General features: G+C 43.7%; 2 protein-coding genes across 14 annotated transcripts in view; one reads left to right on the forward strand and one right to left on the reverse strand.

The window, feature by feature from the left end:
* LOC145514751 (zinc finger FYVE domain-containing protein 26-like) overlaps positions 1-13228 on the reverse strand; it is a 37343-nt gene extending 24115 nt beyond the window's left edge. For both annotated transcript variants that reach the window (XM_081513451.1, XM_081513452.1), the window contains exons 1-9: positions 13172-13228; positions 12420-12697; positions 10374-10452; positions 6961-7050; positions 5035-5536; positions 4377-4507; positions 3638-3802; positions 3410-3498; positions 2283-2446 (exon numbers count right to left, since the gene is read on the reverse strand). In XM_081513451.1, coding sequence (XP_081369577.1) covers positions 2283-2446; positions 3410-3498; positions 3638-3802; positions 4377-4507; positions 5035-5536; positions 6961-7050; positions 10374-10452; positions 12420-12613 — 1414 coding nt within the window. In that variant the 5' untranslated portion in view covers positions 12614-12697; positions 13172-13228. The remainder of the gene's footprint in view (positions 1-2282; positions 2447-3409; positions 3499-3637; positions 3803-4376; positions 4508-5034; positions 5537-6960; positions 7051-10373; positions 10453-12419; positions 12698-13171) is intronic.
* Positions 13229-13353: 125 nt separating this feature from the next.
* Positions 13354-16141, forward strand: part of RAD51B (RAD51 paralog B) — an 814189-nt gene continuing 811401 nt past the window's right edge. For 7 of the 12 annotated variants that reach the window (XM_081513468.1, XM_081513467.1, XM_081513463.1 and 4 more), the window contains exon 1: positions 14784-14828. In XM_081513468.1, the coding sequence (XP_081369594.1) occupies positions 14814-14828 (15 nt within the window). In that variant the 5' untranslated portion in view covers positions 14784-14813. Of the gene's footprint in view, positions 14829-16141 lie in introns of all 12 variants that reach the window. The other 5 variants (XM_081513465.1, XM_081513457.1, XM_081513459.1 and 2 more) reach the window with 2 other exon arrangements.

The following is a 16141-nucleotide window of genomic DNA, read 5'->3' on the forward strand; positions in this document are numbered from 1 at the left end:
ATAAGCACTGGATTATGTTTCTTTATAAACTAAATCTCTGCTAGCTGCATATAGTTCTACCATATGAAACCTGTGTCTAGGCATATTCCTCAAGGGACGCTGGAGTAGTTTGGGATGCTTTGCTATTACAATGTTGAAACAAGCCCCTTACAGGTTTCCTAGTGATCACTTCTTAGAAGCTCGGCCTTGCCAAGGTCAGGGTAATAAACAGAACAAGGTCAATATTGTTCTATGGCCTTGACCTCCTCATGGCATTACTGCCCAGAGCCAGGACTTGCAAGCACCCAGAGAGGGAGTGGCTCCAACATTGTTGTGCCAGAAGCCACTCTTGCCTCACCCTGTGCTGTGTGACACGCTCAGTTGTGTCCGACTCTTTGAGATCCCATGGACTGTAGACTGCCAGGCTCCTCTGTCCATGGGGATCTTCCAGGCAAGAATACTGGGGTGGGTTGCCATGCCCTCCTCCAGGGGGTCTTCCCAACCAAGGGATTGAATCCATATCTCCCTCATTGCAGACAGATTCTTTACCCTCTGAGCCACCAGGGAAGCCCAAGAATATTGAAGTGGGTAGCTTATCCCTTCTCCAGAGGATCTTTTCGACCCAGGAATCGAACTGGTGTCTCCTGCACTGCAGGCGGATTCTTTACCAGCTGAGCTACCAGGGAAGCCCTGCCTCATCCTAGTCCAGCCCTATTATCACTCCTCTTTTGCCTCTTCCAAGTTTAAGATCTGGGTGTGTCCTGTGACAGAATTCAAATGCTTCTTTGGAAGATTTTTGTACCTGTATGTGGAAAATAGAGTTCCAGTTCTTTTAGGAAATCTGCTAAAGTTGCCTACATTTCTAAAAAAAAAAAAAGAAAAATGGGATGTAGTAACACTAGTTGTACAGTTAGTGGTAGGTCTTTTAAAAAAGTAAATGGTGGGGCGGGATGAATTGGGAGATTGGGATTGATGTATATACACTAGTGATACTATGTATAAAATAGGTAACTAATGAGAACCTCCTAGAGAAGGAAATGGCAACCCACTCCAGTATTCTTGCCTGGGGAAATCCCACGGACAGAGGAGCCTGGTGGGCTATAGTCCATGGGGTCACAAAGGAGGTGGACATGACTAAGTGACAAAACAGCACCAATGAGAACCTACTGTAGAGCACAGGGAACTCTACTCAATGCTCCGTGCTTACCTAAATGGCAAGGAAATCCAAAAAAGAGGGGATATATGTATACAGATAGCTGACTCACTTTGCTGTAAAGCAGAAACTAACATAACATTGTAAAGTAATTATGCCCCAATAAAAATTAATTTTAAAAAGTAAATCAAAGCAATATCTAGGCTGAACGACATCTACTGCCATATGAAAATGTTTCTCTCAAAGGTAAGGTCCCTGGCCTGGGTAGTAGATTGAGACCACCCTATCGTATGATTTTTGTGAGCAGAAAGAAAGAGTTTGCTACCAGGGTTCTGAATTTACAGCAAAGATCTAAGGTTAAAGTAAGGCTTTGTTATTGTTTAAGGCAAATCTTTCTTTGAAAAGAAAAACTCTAAAAAAGTTTGAAAAAGAATCTAAGAGAAAAATTCTACCTGTTCAATGACTATGAAGAAGATACGGGAGGGAAGGCAGGCACAAAATGTGCTATGAGATAGCTTATAGAGCATGGAGACTCACCAAGAACTGGCATAAATACGGCCAGTGACAATGCTGTCAGTTCAGAGGGCAGTTCCTAATTCTATGGAATGAGGGTATGCGTGTGGTTCCTGAGCTGGCTCCCTATGGGATTGTTCTCATAGGATTCCTTGGGCCTCACCTAGAAAGCGGAGAAGGCGATGGCACCCCACTCCAGTACTCTTGCCTGGAAAATCCCATGGACGGAGGAGCCTGGTAGGCTGCAGTCCATGGGGTCGTGAAGAGTCAGACACGACGGAGCGACTTCACTTTCCCTTTTCACTTTCATGCATTGGAGAAGGAAATGGCAACCCACTCCAGTGTTCTTGCCTGGAGAATCCCAGGGACAGCGGAGCCTGGTGGGCTGCCGTTTATGGGGTCGCACAGAGTCGGACACGACTGAAGCGACTTAGCAGCAGCAGCACCTAGAAAGGGGAGGATGTCCCTACGTCTCATAATCTGATTGGGGCAAATAGCACTAATTTAGAAGGTACTTGCTGGACCACCCATCTTGACAGATCCCAGCAATCATGCTAAATAAATCTTGTGCTGAAAGAAACACGTGTAATACTTTCCTGGGGGGAACCCTGCCTAGGTCATTCCTTTGCCAACTCACCATGCTCTTGCTGGGGGTCCTTGGCTGGCACCTTCTGTAGGAGCTTGAGAACATCTTCCTCCGTGAGGGCTGGAAGGTTGGTAAGGTGATGGAGAGAGTAGAGCACTGAGTGGCTGTCTCCACCATGTAAATGACACAAGAGATCTCTCTTTGGTGTGGGGTTGCTGAAAGTAAAAGTTGGAAGGATGGAAGGGGAGACAGTTTAAAGAATTGCTTGGAAAAAGACCCGTCTCCGTTTCCTCTTATTCTTTCTCTCTGGCTTGTAATACCACAAGTTTCACTTCCCCAAGCACTAAATTTCAGATGGTCCGTGACAGAGGATAGCATTTGTTTACCCTCAGGGGAGGACTTCTATCAAACCAGCTTTTTACTTGCCTAGAAAGGATCTAGGAAGGGCCTTTGTGCTCAGCAGACTCTAAAAAGGGCCCACAGATTAAGCTTCCTAATTTCTGTAACCTTCCTAGCTGAGATCCAACAGGAGCTTCTCTGCTTTTCTTTGAGTCAGGGCCCCTCGCTACTTCCCCCTCTGCCTACTCGACTTCAGAAGTGCTGGTAAAGTGGGTGAGGAACAAAATAGGAACCTGGATCTAGGGAAGACTAAGGCTAAATCATCAGGAAAACACAGGGCCTCACACACATTTCAACAGGCAGTTGTTGAATAAAAAACGTGATGTAAGATAACATGCAGCTAAGGATGTGGACCATACCCAAAAGCTGTGTGACTCTAGGCATGTTACTTAACACCTCTGGGCTCCAGGGGCCCCACCTTTAAAATGAGGATAACATTGGTGTCTATCTCACAGGATTAGGGTCAAGCTTAAGTGAAATCATTATATAAAGGGCTTAAAGCAATCCCTGGTATACAGTAAGAGCTCAGGAAACACAAGCTTTTGTTCTTGTTATCATTATCATCCTTAAATTATCCTCTAGTTATGACCTCGTGGCTTTAGTGAAGATCATCACTATTTATATTTCCTAGTTTAACAGCTGGAAAAACTACTTGTTGTGGGTCAATACTGTCAGCTCAAGACATTTATGGGGAAGATGTCTTGAAAAGGCCACATGCAAAGAGCGTGGGGTCAAGTGTGCCCAGTCGTGGGAAGGGGGCTGGTGGTACAGAACCATACCTGCTCTGCTGCACACACCACTCCAGGACCTCCAGGTGAGCCCACAGCCCATCGCAGGCATCCCTCAGGAGCTTATCACAGCCTTGGTCCTGCAATGATACAGGAGAAGAAAGAGATGCTGACTCAGGCACCTGGGGTCAGAGGCTGTGACCTACTTCAGGACCCTGCCCCAGCCCAAAGCCTCACCACACACATTTCTGGAGGAGCTTGGGCAGCAGAGTGAGTTACCTGGGTCCCGTGGAGTGTCTGGAGCAGGCTCTTGGCTGACGCTAGGCTCTGGCAGTGTGTCCAGCCCAGGAGCACAAGCAGTCTGCTGAGAGGCCTGAATTCTCTATTGAGCAGGCAGCCAAGACTTGGGAAGTCTTCCTCCTTCAGTAGGGTGAGTGCTGTCACCTGGAAGCCAAAGGAGATGGCTAGAGGACTTGCTGCGCATCAGGGTGAGAAGCTTTTCCGTTTAGAAGGGAGGTTTCTAACAACGCCACAAGTGGCCAGTTGTTTACAAAATGTTTACAAAAATGCTAGATTGTAAGCTTCTTGAAGGCAGAGACTGACTTCTGTTGTACCCCAAGATCCTAGCATAGGATGTAGCACATAGACTAAGTTAATAAATACCTGTTGACTTAAACTGGAGCTAAGCTGCAATCTGGAAGAAGGTTAGAGTAATTAGATTCCCCTGTCAATCAGGCAACATGTTGCTGCCACTGTCTCTTCTTCCTCACACCCTCCAGAAAGCTTACACATACCTGCCCAAGGACAGATATGAAATGAAATGCTGGCAATTCTAAATATGAATGATAATGGTTCTCAGAGCCTTCTGGAACTGTGAGATGGACACAAACTAGATGACTTACCACTAATTAAACTGCTTTGCATTGGACAGATGAATGGGCAAGAAAGGAGGAATGAAAAAAACCTGAAAAGGATCCCTGGGTACTTGTGTGATGGAGAATCACTGAGTTTGACTTACCAGGATCTGCTCGAGGAAGTGCTTGCTGTTGCTCAGGCAATAGAAATAGGCCACTTTCCAAGCATGGGCTGGGTCAGGATTGGAGAACAAGGCTAGCATTGCCCGCTCAGGATCAAGAGGATCCGGTGGGACTGAAAATGAAAACAGACAGCCCAACTGATATGAAAGTTCACTCCTTCAAAAAGTTACACCAGGTTTTTTACACTTCTATCTTAAAGACTCTTTTCTTCTCTCAGTGTGTGTGCTCAATTGATCAGTCGTGTCTAACTCTTTGCAACCCCGTGGCTCCCCTGACCAGGCTCCTCTGTCCATGGGATTTCCCAGGCAAGAATATTGGAATGGGTTGTCATTTCCTTCTCCAGGGGATTTTCCCAACCCAGGGATTGAACCTGTGACTTTTGTGGCTCCTGCATTGGCAGGTGGATTCTTTCCCATTAGCGCCACCTTTTTCCTGCTAGTGTATCAATTTTTCCCCATCACTCCATCTTGGACTACAAAATCCGTGCTTTCAAAGCACAGATGCCCATTTTTACAGAACCCTTGCCCATTTTTGCTTAGCTTCTCCCATTAGGTTTCCAGAGCAACATGGAAGGCAGGGATTCAGCGGGGTTGGACAGGATGGAATTGGCAACACAGGAGAAGCAGTGCAGGGACACACCTTTTCCCGAGGGTGTGGCCTTCTCTGCATAGGTGTGGCCGTACAGGGACACCAGGTCCAGCCCGGCCTTGTGCAGCAGGCAGCCCAGCAGCCGCTCCTCCCGTAGGGGACTCCCCTCCAACCTGCAGGCCTCCAGCAGCTCCTCACACAGGAGACGCAGCTCAGCCCCGAGCGGCTCTGCAGGGCAGCGCAGTGTCCGCAAGGCTCCATAGATGGCATCGACTGTCCCCGGGGGCACGGCTGCAGGGCCCCGCAAAGCTCGCAGTGCCTTTCGAATGAGATCCACCAGTGCTTTCTGCAGAGGCCAGCCTCGGAGGCCCGCACCATCAACCTCCCCAAGCAGGAGCTCCAGCAGGGCCTGTGCGACCTGGGGGGCCTCCCTCAAGAGATCCCAGAGCACAGAGAGAGCTTCTGAGCTGAGCCGAGGGGGCCAGCTCTCCTGCCTCAGGTTTCCATCAAGCACAGGGTCCACTCTGTCTTGTGCTAAGACCGCATACAGCTCCTAAATAGAGGATGAAGAAAGAGCAGGGCAGTATGTCCAGAATGTTATCACTTATAGGCCTCGATGTTCCCCTCTTTTCAGTGTATAAATGCATGGATATATACAATAGTAGCACTAGCAAACATTTCTGTAGTCATTACCATGTGCCAGGCTCTTTACACAGAAAAATTAATACTTAAAATCACCTTAGGGAGAAGACACTACTATTATCCTCATTTTGAAGTTGTCCTCCAACTAGGGGGTTGAGGCAAAGAGAGATTTGCCCAAGGCCTCCATGCTCAAGCTAGTTTATTCACACCCCTATCCCAATTGCCCCTGAAATGTACACTGCCACACTAAATCAGGGACTGCAAGCTCACAGACCAGGTAACAAATTTTTATAAGACCCTGTACCCATCTCAAGGCATTTAAATTCAATTTTTAAAAGAATACTACAGACTAGTTTTTAACCCTTGATCTAAATCCCAAGCAAGATTTCAGACACAGCCTATTCTTTTTTTTTTCTTAACTTTTTATTTTATATTAGAGTATAGCAGATTAACAATGTTATGATAGTTTCAGGTGGACAGCAAAGGGACTCAGCCATTCATATACACGTATCCAATCTTCCCCAAACTCCCCTCCTATCCAGGTTGCCACATAACATTGCAGATACAACTCATTTTTTATCTTTCCATAAAACCTTCCCCAGTACCTCCAACCCACACAACTCTCCCTCTTTATGGGGCTCAGTACCATATGGTTTAGTACATAATTGTGCTTTGTGTGTATTTCCTTCTTCCCTCACTAGACTGTAAGTCTTTAAAAGGCAAGATCTCTGGAACCTATAATTTGTTTGGTAGGTTATTTCCCACTCTTCATTCCTGTGGGTGGTGCTCAGGGATACTTCTTCATTACCTGCCTCCGAGACGGTCAAAGGACCTTGAGTCCTAGTGAAAGTCCCTACCTTAAATCCTACTGTAAATATGTCTTTCATTAGCTGGTGGCCAGGTCATGAAGAAAATAAGAATTAAGGCTGAGAGCATCCCTTATGCACTAAAGGACAGATCTAGTTAAGATTCTGAATCTGCTCCCAGAAGGTGGTTGTGAGGATTAACTATAACATATTCAGTGCACTTGTTACAGAAAAAGGATTTTTTTTTTTTTTTCCTGTCTATGGGATTTTTCCAGGCAAGACTACTGGAGTGGGTTGCCATTTCCTTCTCCGGAGCTATACTTAGTACTTCTGGCCAAAACACTTCTAGGAAGTCTACAATTAGTAAGATTTCCCTAGCTCTAAATTTCCTTTAAGGGGCCTCCCCATGCTCTGGCCTGAGAAAAGTGAACAGCCAACATTCTGAGGACTTGTTTCTGCTGGATCCATGAAAGCTGAGCTTCTTGAGTGACTGTATCCCTGGGCAGACAGAGCTGGGGCTCTCTCTCACCTTGAGGATGTCCTCTGAGATGTCACTTGGGAGGTCTTCTGACAATAAAAGAAACTCAAGTTTTCTCCGGAAGCCAGTTGGGAGTAACTTCTAGAAGAATCATAAGAAGGAAGCATAGAGATTAAGAATATGTTTTAAGGGAATTCCCTGATTGTCCAGTGGTTTCACTGCAGTGGGCCTAGGTTCAACCCCTGGTCAGGGAGCTAAGATCCCACACACCACATGGAGCAGCAAAAAAAAAAGAAAAAAAAAAGGACTATATTTTAGCTGACAATTATAAGTAAATACTTCTCTCTGGTTCATCTTATTTCTGCTATTTTCTCTTAGATAAAGTACTTTCTTTTTTGATAAAGTACTTTTGACCATTACATTTCTAGGTATGTTTTCATTCAGACACTTTTCTTTATAAACAAAAACAGGTAAACTGAACATATACTCCTCTTAAATACTAACACTGAAATCCCACACTGATCAGCCTCAAATGCCAAGGCTTGCTCATTTCACGTGATTTTTTTCCTCTCTAATTTGAAGACCTTCTCCAAGAATCTTCCTTGTGGTGTCCCAAATACCCAGTTATGAGTAAGCTGGGATGGAATGGCCCACGCGATCCTTTTTTGGGCCAACCCCCTATTTTTTATTTCCATTTTTGTTTCACACTAACTTCCCTTCACCTTGTCCTTAAAACTAAAATGATAGTTCCCCTTTCTCTAGGGGAACAAATACAAATAAGATGAAAGTCTGGGACTAATCCTGACAAGCACTCTTTAAAACTAGAGACACCTGTAAATCTTGCAGCTGGTTACATCTTCCAGAAGGTGGGTTTTATTGAAAAGTCTCCTAAATCAAGGCAAGAAGCACCTGCAGGATTGTGTGTCTGTTAAGCGAAGTTTAGAACATAAGAGCTCGCTTACTTTATTCGTGTGTCATTCATCACATCAGAGGCTAATAATATCTAGTATGTTCTTGGTCCAAAATCCTTCTTACCATGCCCTCCCCTAATGCTCTATGCCACCTGAATCCTTGCACAATGCTAGTGATTGGAAGGTGGTAAAGAAAATTCATCCTGGCAAGCTGAAAGTTAAGTGATTCCATTGAGGACTAAGCAGAAGGAATAGATAACACCAGAGAGCAGGCTCTTAATAAAAGAACTGGTTAAGATTTTAGGACTTTCATTTAAAGTCCTAAAGACTGACTAGCTTGTGTTTCTTTCTACTGGTGAGGTTACTTTATGCCTCTGCAGGGTCATAAACAACTAACATTTGTAAAACAGGCAAGAATTTGCCCAATGTTTCTAAGCACAGATTTTCTTATTATAAAAGCAAGGCCACGTTCAATGTAGAAAAATCAGAGAACACACACAGGCAAATGAAAACACACATTCACAACACACACATACCCCAAATCTTTCAACTGAAGGAGAACTACAATTACAACTGTATTCTAAGAGTATTCAGACCATTTTCTATATATGCATATAGGCATGCATAACAAACAGTTTTCTTAACAGCTTTTTCTTTTTCTTCACATAGCAGAATACAAATATCCTTCCATGAGACTGAAAATTCATTTACCACGTCATTTTAATAGTGCCATGGTATTTTACAAATAGATTAATCAGTTCTGGATTGTGGACGTGGGAGTTGTTTCCATTTTTCCTCTTTTTAGAAGCAGCAGGCTGTGAACATAATGCTGTTCACACAATAAAACATAAAAAGGCAGAAGGCAAAAATGGATGAAGGGAAGGGAAAATGGAATCACTGTTTCAACAAATAATTAAAAAGGAGCTTTCAGTAGCAGGTGGGAGACAGAAGAAGGAGCAGCCAGCAAGTCCCTAGAAGATGAAGGCTGGTCTAGGATAAAGACTGGCACTGTAGAACTACCCCAGGAATGCATTTGAAGTCTTGGTCCTTGTATAAAGTTTTAACATTCTCTGAGGTCCTTGTATAAAGTTTAAAACATTCCCTTAACTGTTTAAATAACTGAGGCACTGGGGCTTTAAGGACCAGATGATTGTCAATGCTGGGAAAAACAACTCTTAAGTCTGTGAAAAGGAGCCAGGGAAGGGAAATCCACCTTCAGATCTGGTTGAGCAACTGTGCAGAAATTTAACCACCACCAATTAGCATAGAGTAAGCAAATACACTCTGTGAGATGAAAGCTCATCTGGTTTGACAAATTCCATGTCTGCACTGAAAAGGTCCTTGGTAACAGTAAGACAATTTTTTCCCCTTTTCTCTTTGAAGATACTTTTGGATATTTTAGTTGAAGATGTCTCTTTTAGATCTGAAACTACAGCCAAATCTGAATCACCCTGGGGTTGATTATTTTTCAGTTTTGCTTCTCTTTCCTCCCTCTCCTGATGACCTTTTTTGTCATTTCTCTTTGCTAGCCCATTATTAATAATCTAGAAGATGAATGCATTTAGATTAGTAACTTCTGGTACTTTTTGACATCCATGTGAAGAAAGGTAAGTGTCAGGGAAATTCAGAACTAAAGACAAAATTCATTTTGATGACCAAGAGAAGGGAAGAAGAAAATTAGGCTGAATTATAGGCATTTACAAAACAGAATTTACGGTTTCTTACTTTCAAGTTCATGTAGGCTAAACATAACACTGAGGTGGGAAAAGGAGAGGACCGAGGAGTTCAAGGCAGAAGATACTGGTTCCAGCTCCAGTTCTGCCAATTAACTTTATGATGTGACCTTGAGCCAGTCTTTTTATTTTTGAGTCAGAGGTTCCTCACTTAAATCTTAAAGTGTCAGCTTTAATACAAAATTGCCTCAGAGTTTCTTTAATGGATATTTATTTCTGATAATTAACACATATCTCTAAAAGAGCTAAGAATGGTAATTTTTCTTAAAATAAAAACAAACCCTAAACCCTTCCTTATGTTTTCTTTCATTATTAATTTATTCAGTTTTTTATTTGGTAACTTTTAGTTTGAGTCACGTGAGTTATTAACTTATTAATTAATGATGTTTAAAACAATAAGATTTCACTGTACTGGACTAGTTAAAATATGATTTTTGTATCAACAACCAAGTTTTGATTCAGCCACTCTCCATTACTCGAGTATTATGCGGATTAAACTTTATTCACAATCTTGTCACTTTCACTGAGCTCTCCAAAGTTCTGTTCCAGCACAAGAGTCACAGTGGTTTTTAACACAATAGTATCACCTCAAATGGTAGGTTGGTGACTCAATGCCAATGTAGGTTAGTAAATTAATAAATGAATTTAGGTAAGGAGACATCAATAAATATTCAAGCCAACTTCACTGTCAGTACTGAAAAAGGAATACAACAAACCTCAAAATAAAGGAAGTGGCAGACAGAAGGGAAATTTCACAACTCCTTCCAAGTTCTTTTCAATCCTGGCCTCAGGAGAAAATTTGAAATGTAAACCCATTTACCTTTTCCAGGGCCAACCATTTTTCCAGTACAAGAAGCCAGACCCAGGCTAATCTTTGAGGACTGATATCCTGTCCACATCTGAAAAATGTAAAAAGAAAAAAAATTCTAAACAAAGAGTTTCTACCGATTTTTTCTTCTTTGTGATCCAAAATTTAAATTTCACTGTTCAGTCTGTTTTACACCTGAACAGGCAAGACACTGCCCTAATGATAAATTTTTGAATGTATGTGACAGGTCAGTAAAGGGAGAATCAGAACAGAACTAGCAGCATTCACTTAAAAAAAAAAAAAAGGTAAAGGTCTCAATTCTCTCTCTATCTCCTTATTTAGTCTTTCTTATTTTTAAGCAAAATAATATTCCACCAAAACCCATAAAAGCAAAGCTATCTGAAACAGAAAACTTGAACTCTTGAACTAGAAACTGAAATCAAGTAATCAAAGAAACCAGAAAGTTCATAAAAATTTATTTTTAACTCTATGCTAAAAATAGGATTGGGGCTTCCCAGGTGGCCCTAGTGGTAAAGAAACTGTCTGCCAATACAGGATACATTAGAGACACGGGTTCAGTCCCTGTGCTGGAAGATCCCCTGGAGTAGGAAATAGCAACCCACTCCAGTATTCTTGCCTGGAGAATTCCATGGACAGAGGAACCTGGCAGGCTATAGTCCATAGGGTCGAAAAGAGCTGGACACGACTGAAGCGACTAAGCGTAAAAAACAGGATTATAAGAGTTCATAAGCCTTTCTTTGAAGTTAGTAGTTTAGACAGTAATTGACCAGAATACAAATTTAAAGGAAAAAAAAAAGGAAGAAAAGAATCATGTAAATCTCCATTCTATATGTGCTAATACAATACTTTCTTATAAATAACTGCCAGAGTAAGGAAAAATGAGGGAAAAGACTGAAGTTTAACTCCTATACCACTAACTGTTAATAGCACTGCCAGGAAGAACTTCAAAATTCACACAGAGAACACTGGTTGCCAGGGGACAAGGAAGGAATCAGTGCACAAACAGGTAGTCCCAGGGACCGGGGGAATTCTTTCATGGTGATGCCTGATTTATAGTGGTAGTTACATGAACCTAAGAATGGATAAAGATGCACAGAACCACACACGTAAAAATGAATACATATTGGGACTACCCTGGTGGTCCAGTGGTTGGGACTTGCACTTCTAATGCACGGGGTGTGGGTTCCATCTCTGGTGGGGGCATTAGGATCCTGCATGCAGCACAGGATGGCCAAAAAAAAAAAAAAAAGAGAACGCAGATTAAAAAAATGGTGAAAACTGAATAAGGGCTGTAGTCTAGCTAACAGTAGTGGTGGTTTAGTCGCCTAGTGGTGTCCAACTCTTTGCGACCCCATGGACTTAGCCTGCCAGCTCCTCTGTCCATGGGATTTCCCAGGCAAGAATACTGGAGTCGGTTGCCATTTCCTTCTCCAAGGGATCTTCCTGACCCTGGGGCTGAACCTCAGTCTCCTGCATTGGCAGGCGAATTCTTTACCGCTGAGCCATGAGGGAAGCCCCCCTAGTTAACAGTACCGGTGTCAATTTCTTGGTTTGATATTGACTATAGTTATATAAGATGTCACAATTTGGGGGAAGTTGGGGAAAGGGTACTCTTTGTATTGTTCATGCATTTCTTGTGAGTCTATAATTAATTATTTCAAAATAAAAAGCTTTACGTGAACTCACTTCTGGTCCTTTGGTAAAACTACAACAATTTCTTCAATTTCACAAGCAAAAAGGAGCAGGATTTGCTCTTATGGAGGCAAAGAAAATGCTTTATTATTAATGATAATAAACATGAAATGCTGGTTCCAGGCTTAAATGCAGTTTCAGATGATAGCTCAAAACCAAACTGATTAAATAATAAATAGGCATGTATCAATATTGTAGAAGTAAAATTTCAGAACGTGTGACATACAATCTGCCTTTGTTAATTCTTCAAAGGTGATTGAGTGAGGCACGTGGACCAGAGCTCAAGTATTGAACCTTTCCTCTCCCGTCCTGTGACTGCTTGGCAGGAAGTGAGAGATCCCTTACCTCAGCTGATTGGGACACAGGACCAGCGCCCGAAGTATGTCTTCCACCTTCTTTGGGATATCCCCTTGTGCCTCGTGTAGCTGAGGTACGCATGCCTTTGCCAGTTCCCATTCTCCTCTCCGAAGGCACTCACAGAAAAATCCTAAAAGCTGCTTCTGAGAAGCAGCTTCCTCTTTTCCAAATGGATGGTGCATTTTCCCCAGCACAGAGTGCAGGGAGATAGAAACAGATGAATTACACAAAACACATCGGCTTTTTTCTCATTTGTGGACTATCTCCTAGAAACAACACACATCCGAGAGAGAAGAAAAGGAAGGAATAAGACAAACTAGCAACTACTACCCGCACGAGGAAAGGCAGGGCTTACTTTTCTAATTTGACATGTTGCTGTCTCTCTTTTTGAGAAGTTCCACCTTTCCCCAAGGGGTGGATCCCATCTCTCTAGGCGCATCCAATATTTGATTAATATTAATCGTCATATTAGCCCGCGACGCAGACCCAGAAATCCACTTCATTATTTCCTCCTGAACTTTATGGCCAATCCGGCTCCAAGTCCCCAGGTGGTCGCCTCCTTAAAGATGAGAAATTCAGCAGGAACCTCCCTAGTTTGAGCCCTCTTTTAAGGCAGAGCACTGACGATCAGGAGAGGAATCGGTGTCAGAACTGGAGGGTAGTGGGGATTGGGGCGCACGTACGCTTCCTACCGGGATCGTGGAGAGCGCTCCTGCCTTCTCGGGGCGCCTTATACTCACCCGCTCCCGGTGCCCAAATCTGTACATCTTCCAGCGAAGCCATGTTTGAGCCGAGTCAGGTGACAAATCTTGTTCGGTAGGCTGGGGTTGGGGCCGGGGTGCTGGGGGGTGGGCGGGCGGGGATGACGATTGACATCGGGTACTGTAATTGGTCAATGGAGGAAAAATGCAAATAAAGCGCCATATTTGTTTGGGTCACGTGACTCTACCTCAGTACCTGAGAAAGCTAGAAAGCTGGGAAAGCGATACCAGATACGTGCTTTAGGACCATCCCTCACAGTTCTGACAGTTCCTCCGCTTGATACCTTCCGTTTTGCCTTCGATGGAGCGAGTGGCAGGAATAGCTGTATGCCTTGATCTTTTTTCTTTTGTTTTCTTTTCTCCTCCTAGTTTGAAGTTAGCGTTTACCTAGCGCCAGCCAGTGACTGCTTTGCCACGCCCTGGGGATACCCAGATCAAGGAGACTTAAGTCCTCCGTTATTATTCCTTCCACTTGGACTCCCTTATAATTCCAGAACCCTACGTTCTGAATTTCCAGTTTCTTCTGCTTAACTCCCGTTATTTATTTGCTCATTTACCGACAACCGTGAACTGTGCGCTAGACTCTACTTTAGAAGCTGAAGAAGAAGCGGTCTTTGTCCTCAAAGAGATCACAGTCTACTGAGGGGTGCAGGTCAATAGTTAGGATGCAATGGGCTAAATGATAAGACAGAGGTATGCACAGGGGAGATGAGAGCAAAGAATTAGCAAAAAGCCATTCTCAAATATAATAATCTGAAATTGAGTCTTAAAACAATTTACTAGGTTTCCTCATCACAGCTGCTTTTATACTGAACTTTCTGGTTTCCTTCATGTTCTTCAGCTATAGACTCGGAATTTTCCCCGTTACATGTTTTAGGTTTGAGCAGTTTCATTCAATATTTCCAAACCATTTCACCACCAAAGGCGGAGAAAAAAAAGCAAAACAAACCAAAAATTCTCTTCCAAAACTTCGATGATTGGTGGATTCTCATCTATTCTCAGAAAATTAACTTGTCTTTCTGGCCCATTAAGCAGTTTTTAAATGAAGTGACAAAATAAAGAATAGAAAATTAAGAGAAAATTATTTCCTGGCATCGTATTCTCCTTGTTGATATTCCTCCACCGGATTTTGATAATCACTATAATGAGAAATTGACTGGGACTCGCTAAGAGTCGGACACGACTGAGCAACTTCCCTTTCACTTTTCACTTTCCTGCACTGGAGAAGGAAATGGCAACCCACTCCAGTATTCCTGCCTGGAGAATCCCAGGGCCGGGGGAGCTTGATGGGCAGCCGTCTATGGGGTCGCACAGAGTCGGATACAACTGAAGCGACTTAGCAGCAGCAGCAGCAGCAGCAGCAGCAGCAGCAGCAGCAGCAGCAGCAGCAGCAGCAGCAGCAGCAGCAGCAGCAGCAGCAGCAGCAGCAGCAGCAGCAGCAGCACAGACATTAGAGAGTGTGAACTACAATTCCCAGCAAGCAGCGGAGCCGCCTCGGGCCTGTGCCTAGCTTTTATTGGATAGTTCCCCAGGGTGACGACCCAACCAGCGCTTCGGTTGTTGCTTTTCATCACTTTCCGCGGGGAAGCGTGTAAGGGATAGGGGCAACTTTGAAAGTTGGATGCTACAGAACCCGGTACTGGAAAGTTTCCTGTTGCGGGCGGTTTGGGGGAATGGGGTGCGCTTATTATTTCCTGCACCCTCTCTGTGCACGTGGTGTTGATATCGGGGGAGTGGAGAGCCACTCTTGGGTGCAGGCGCACGCCCCCTTAGGTACACAGGGATCTTAACTTGAGCCCAGCCGCAGATCTTAGGGGGTCTGGTCTTCTTAGGGGGTCTGGTGGGGGTTGCGTGGAAGCTGCACCTTGTTGGGAAGAGCTATTGTTAAGGGATTCTGGGGTGATGTTTTCGCCTCTTGATGTCCATCCATCTTCCCACGTGTGGGCAGTTTAAGGTCTAGGGAGGAGAGCCCGTCATTAAGGGAAGTTGGGTGTCTGCCTGTCTTCAGGTGTTGACTTAGAGGTACTTACTAGTGTGGAATATGGAGTCAGATACCTGGGTTCGAATGCAGACTCCACCTTGTGCTAGATGTTAGGCTTTGCTTAAGTTTTTCAACTCAGTGCCTCAATATCAAACTATAAAATGGGGTAAAAATCGGAGTTGTTGGAAAAGTGGCATGTAATAAGGGCTCAAGAAATATTAGCTATTATTGTTAATTCACAGTTTTCTATCGTGAGGATTTTTCTTTTCTTGATAAGAAGAGGATTCACTTTCCAGGATCGAACTTCCCTCACACCCTTGTTTACATGCACTCGCACATACACGCAGAGCAGGAATTTACCGTGGAAGAAACAAACGTTCATGCCGTAACAACGTGTTAATAAGATTATTGAACAAATTAGTACACAATGTGATGAGAACATTGGAGAGAAAGAGAGTAAGCGGGAAGTCTGTGGAGGAAAATCAGGGAGGCAGGTTGGCCCTTATGTAACCTCTCAATGTTATGGCTGGATGGCAGGTCACCTGAGGTAGAAAATGCTGTTTTGCTGAATGAGTTGATAGTAATTGTTAGCACTAGGAGCCAGGCACCATCCACATCCTCTAACCTTCACTACATTCCTGCAAAGTAGATATTTAAACGATGTCTGTTTTTCAGATGAGGAAAGTAAGGTACTGGGAGGCAAGTGATTTGACCAGAAAGGTCAGAATCTGGGCCTTGCAATCTGATACATGAATGAGAGGAAAGTGAGGGACCACTTTACCAAGAGGCTTTAGGCCATCATAAGAAATGTGAAGTTTATCCTGTGGTCTCATGGTCCCATGGGCAGTTTGAAAGGATGAGAGTAACAGGATTGGAGCACGTTTTTAGGAGGCTACCTCTGCCAGGATTGTGACTTGTGGGTCAGTTTGGTGCTAATTCCTCTCTGCTTCCATCTGTGTGTGTGTGTT

This window comes from Giraffa tippelskirchi, chromosome 7 (assembly GCF_054371585.1).
Source record: "Giraffa tippelskirchi isolate mGirTip1 chromosome 7, T2T-mGirTip1v1.2.pri, whole genome shotgun sequence".
NCBI classification, from domain to species: domain Eukaryota; kingdom Metazoa; phylum Chordata; class Mammalia; order Artiodactyla; family Giraffidae; genus Giraffa; species Giraffa tippelskirchi.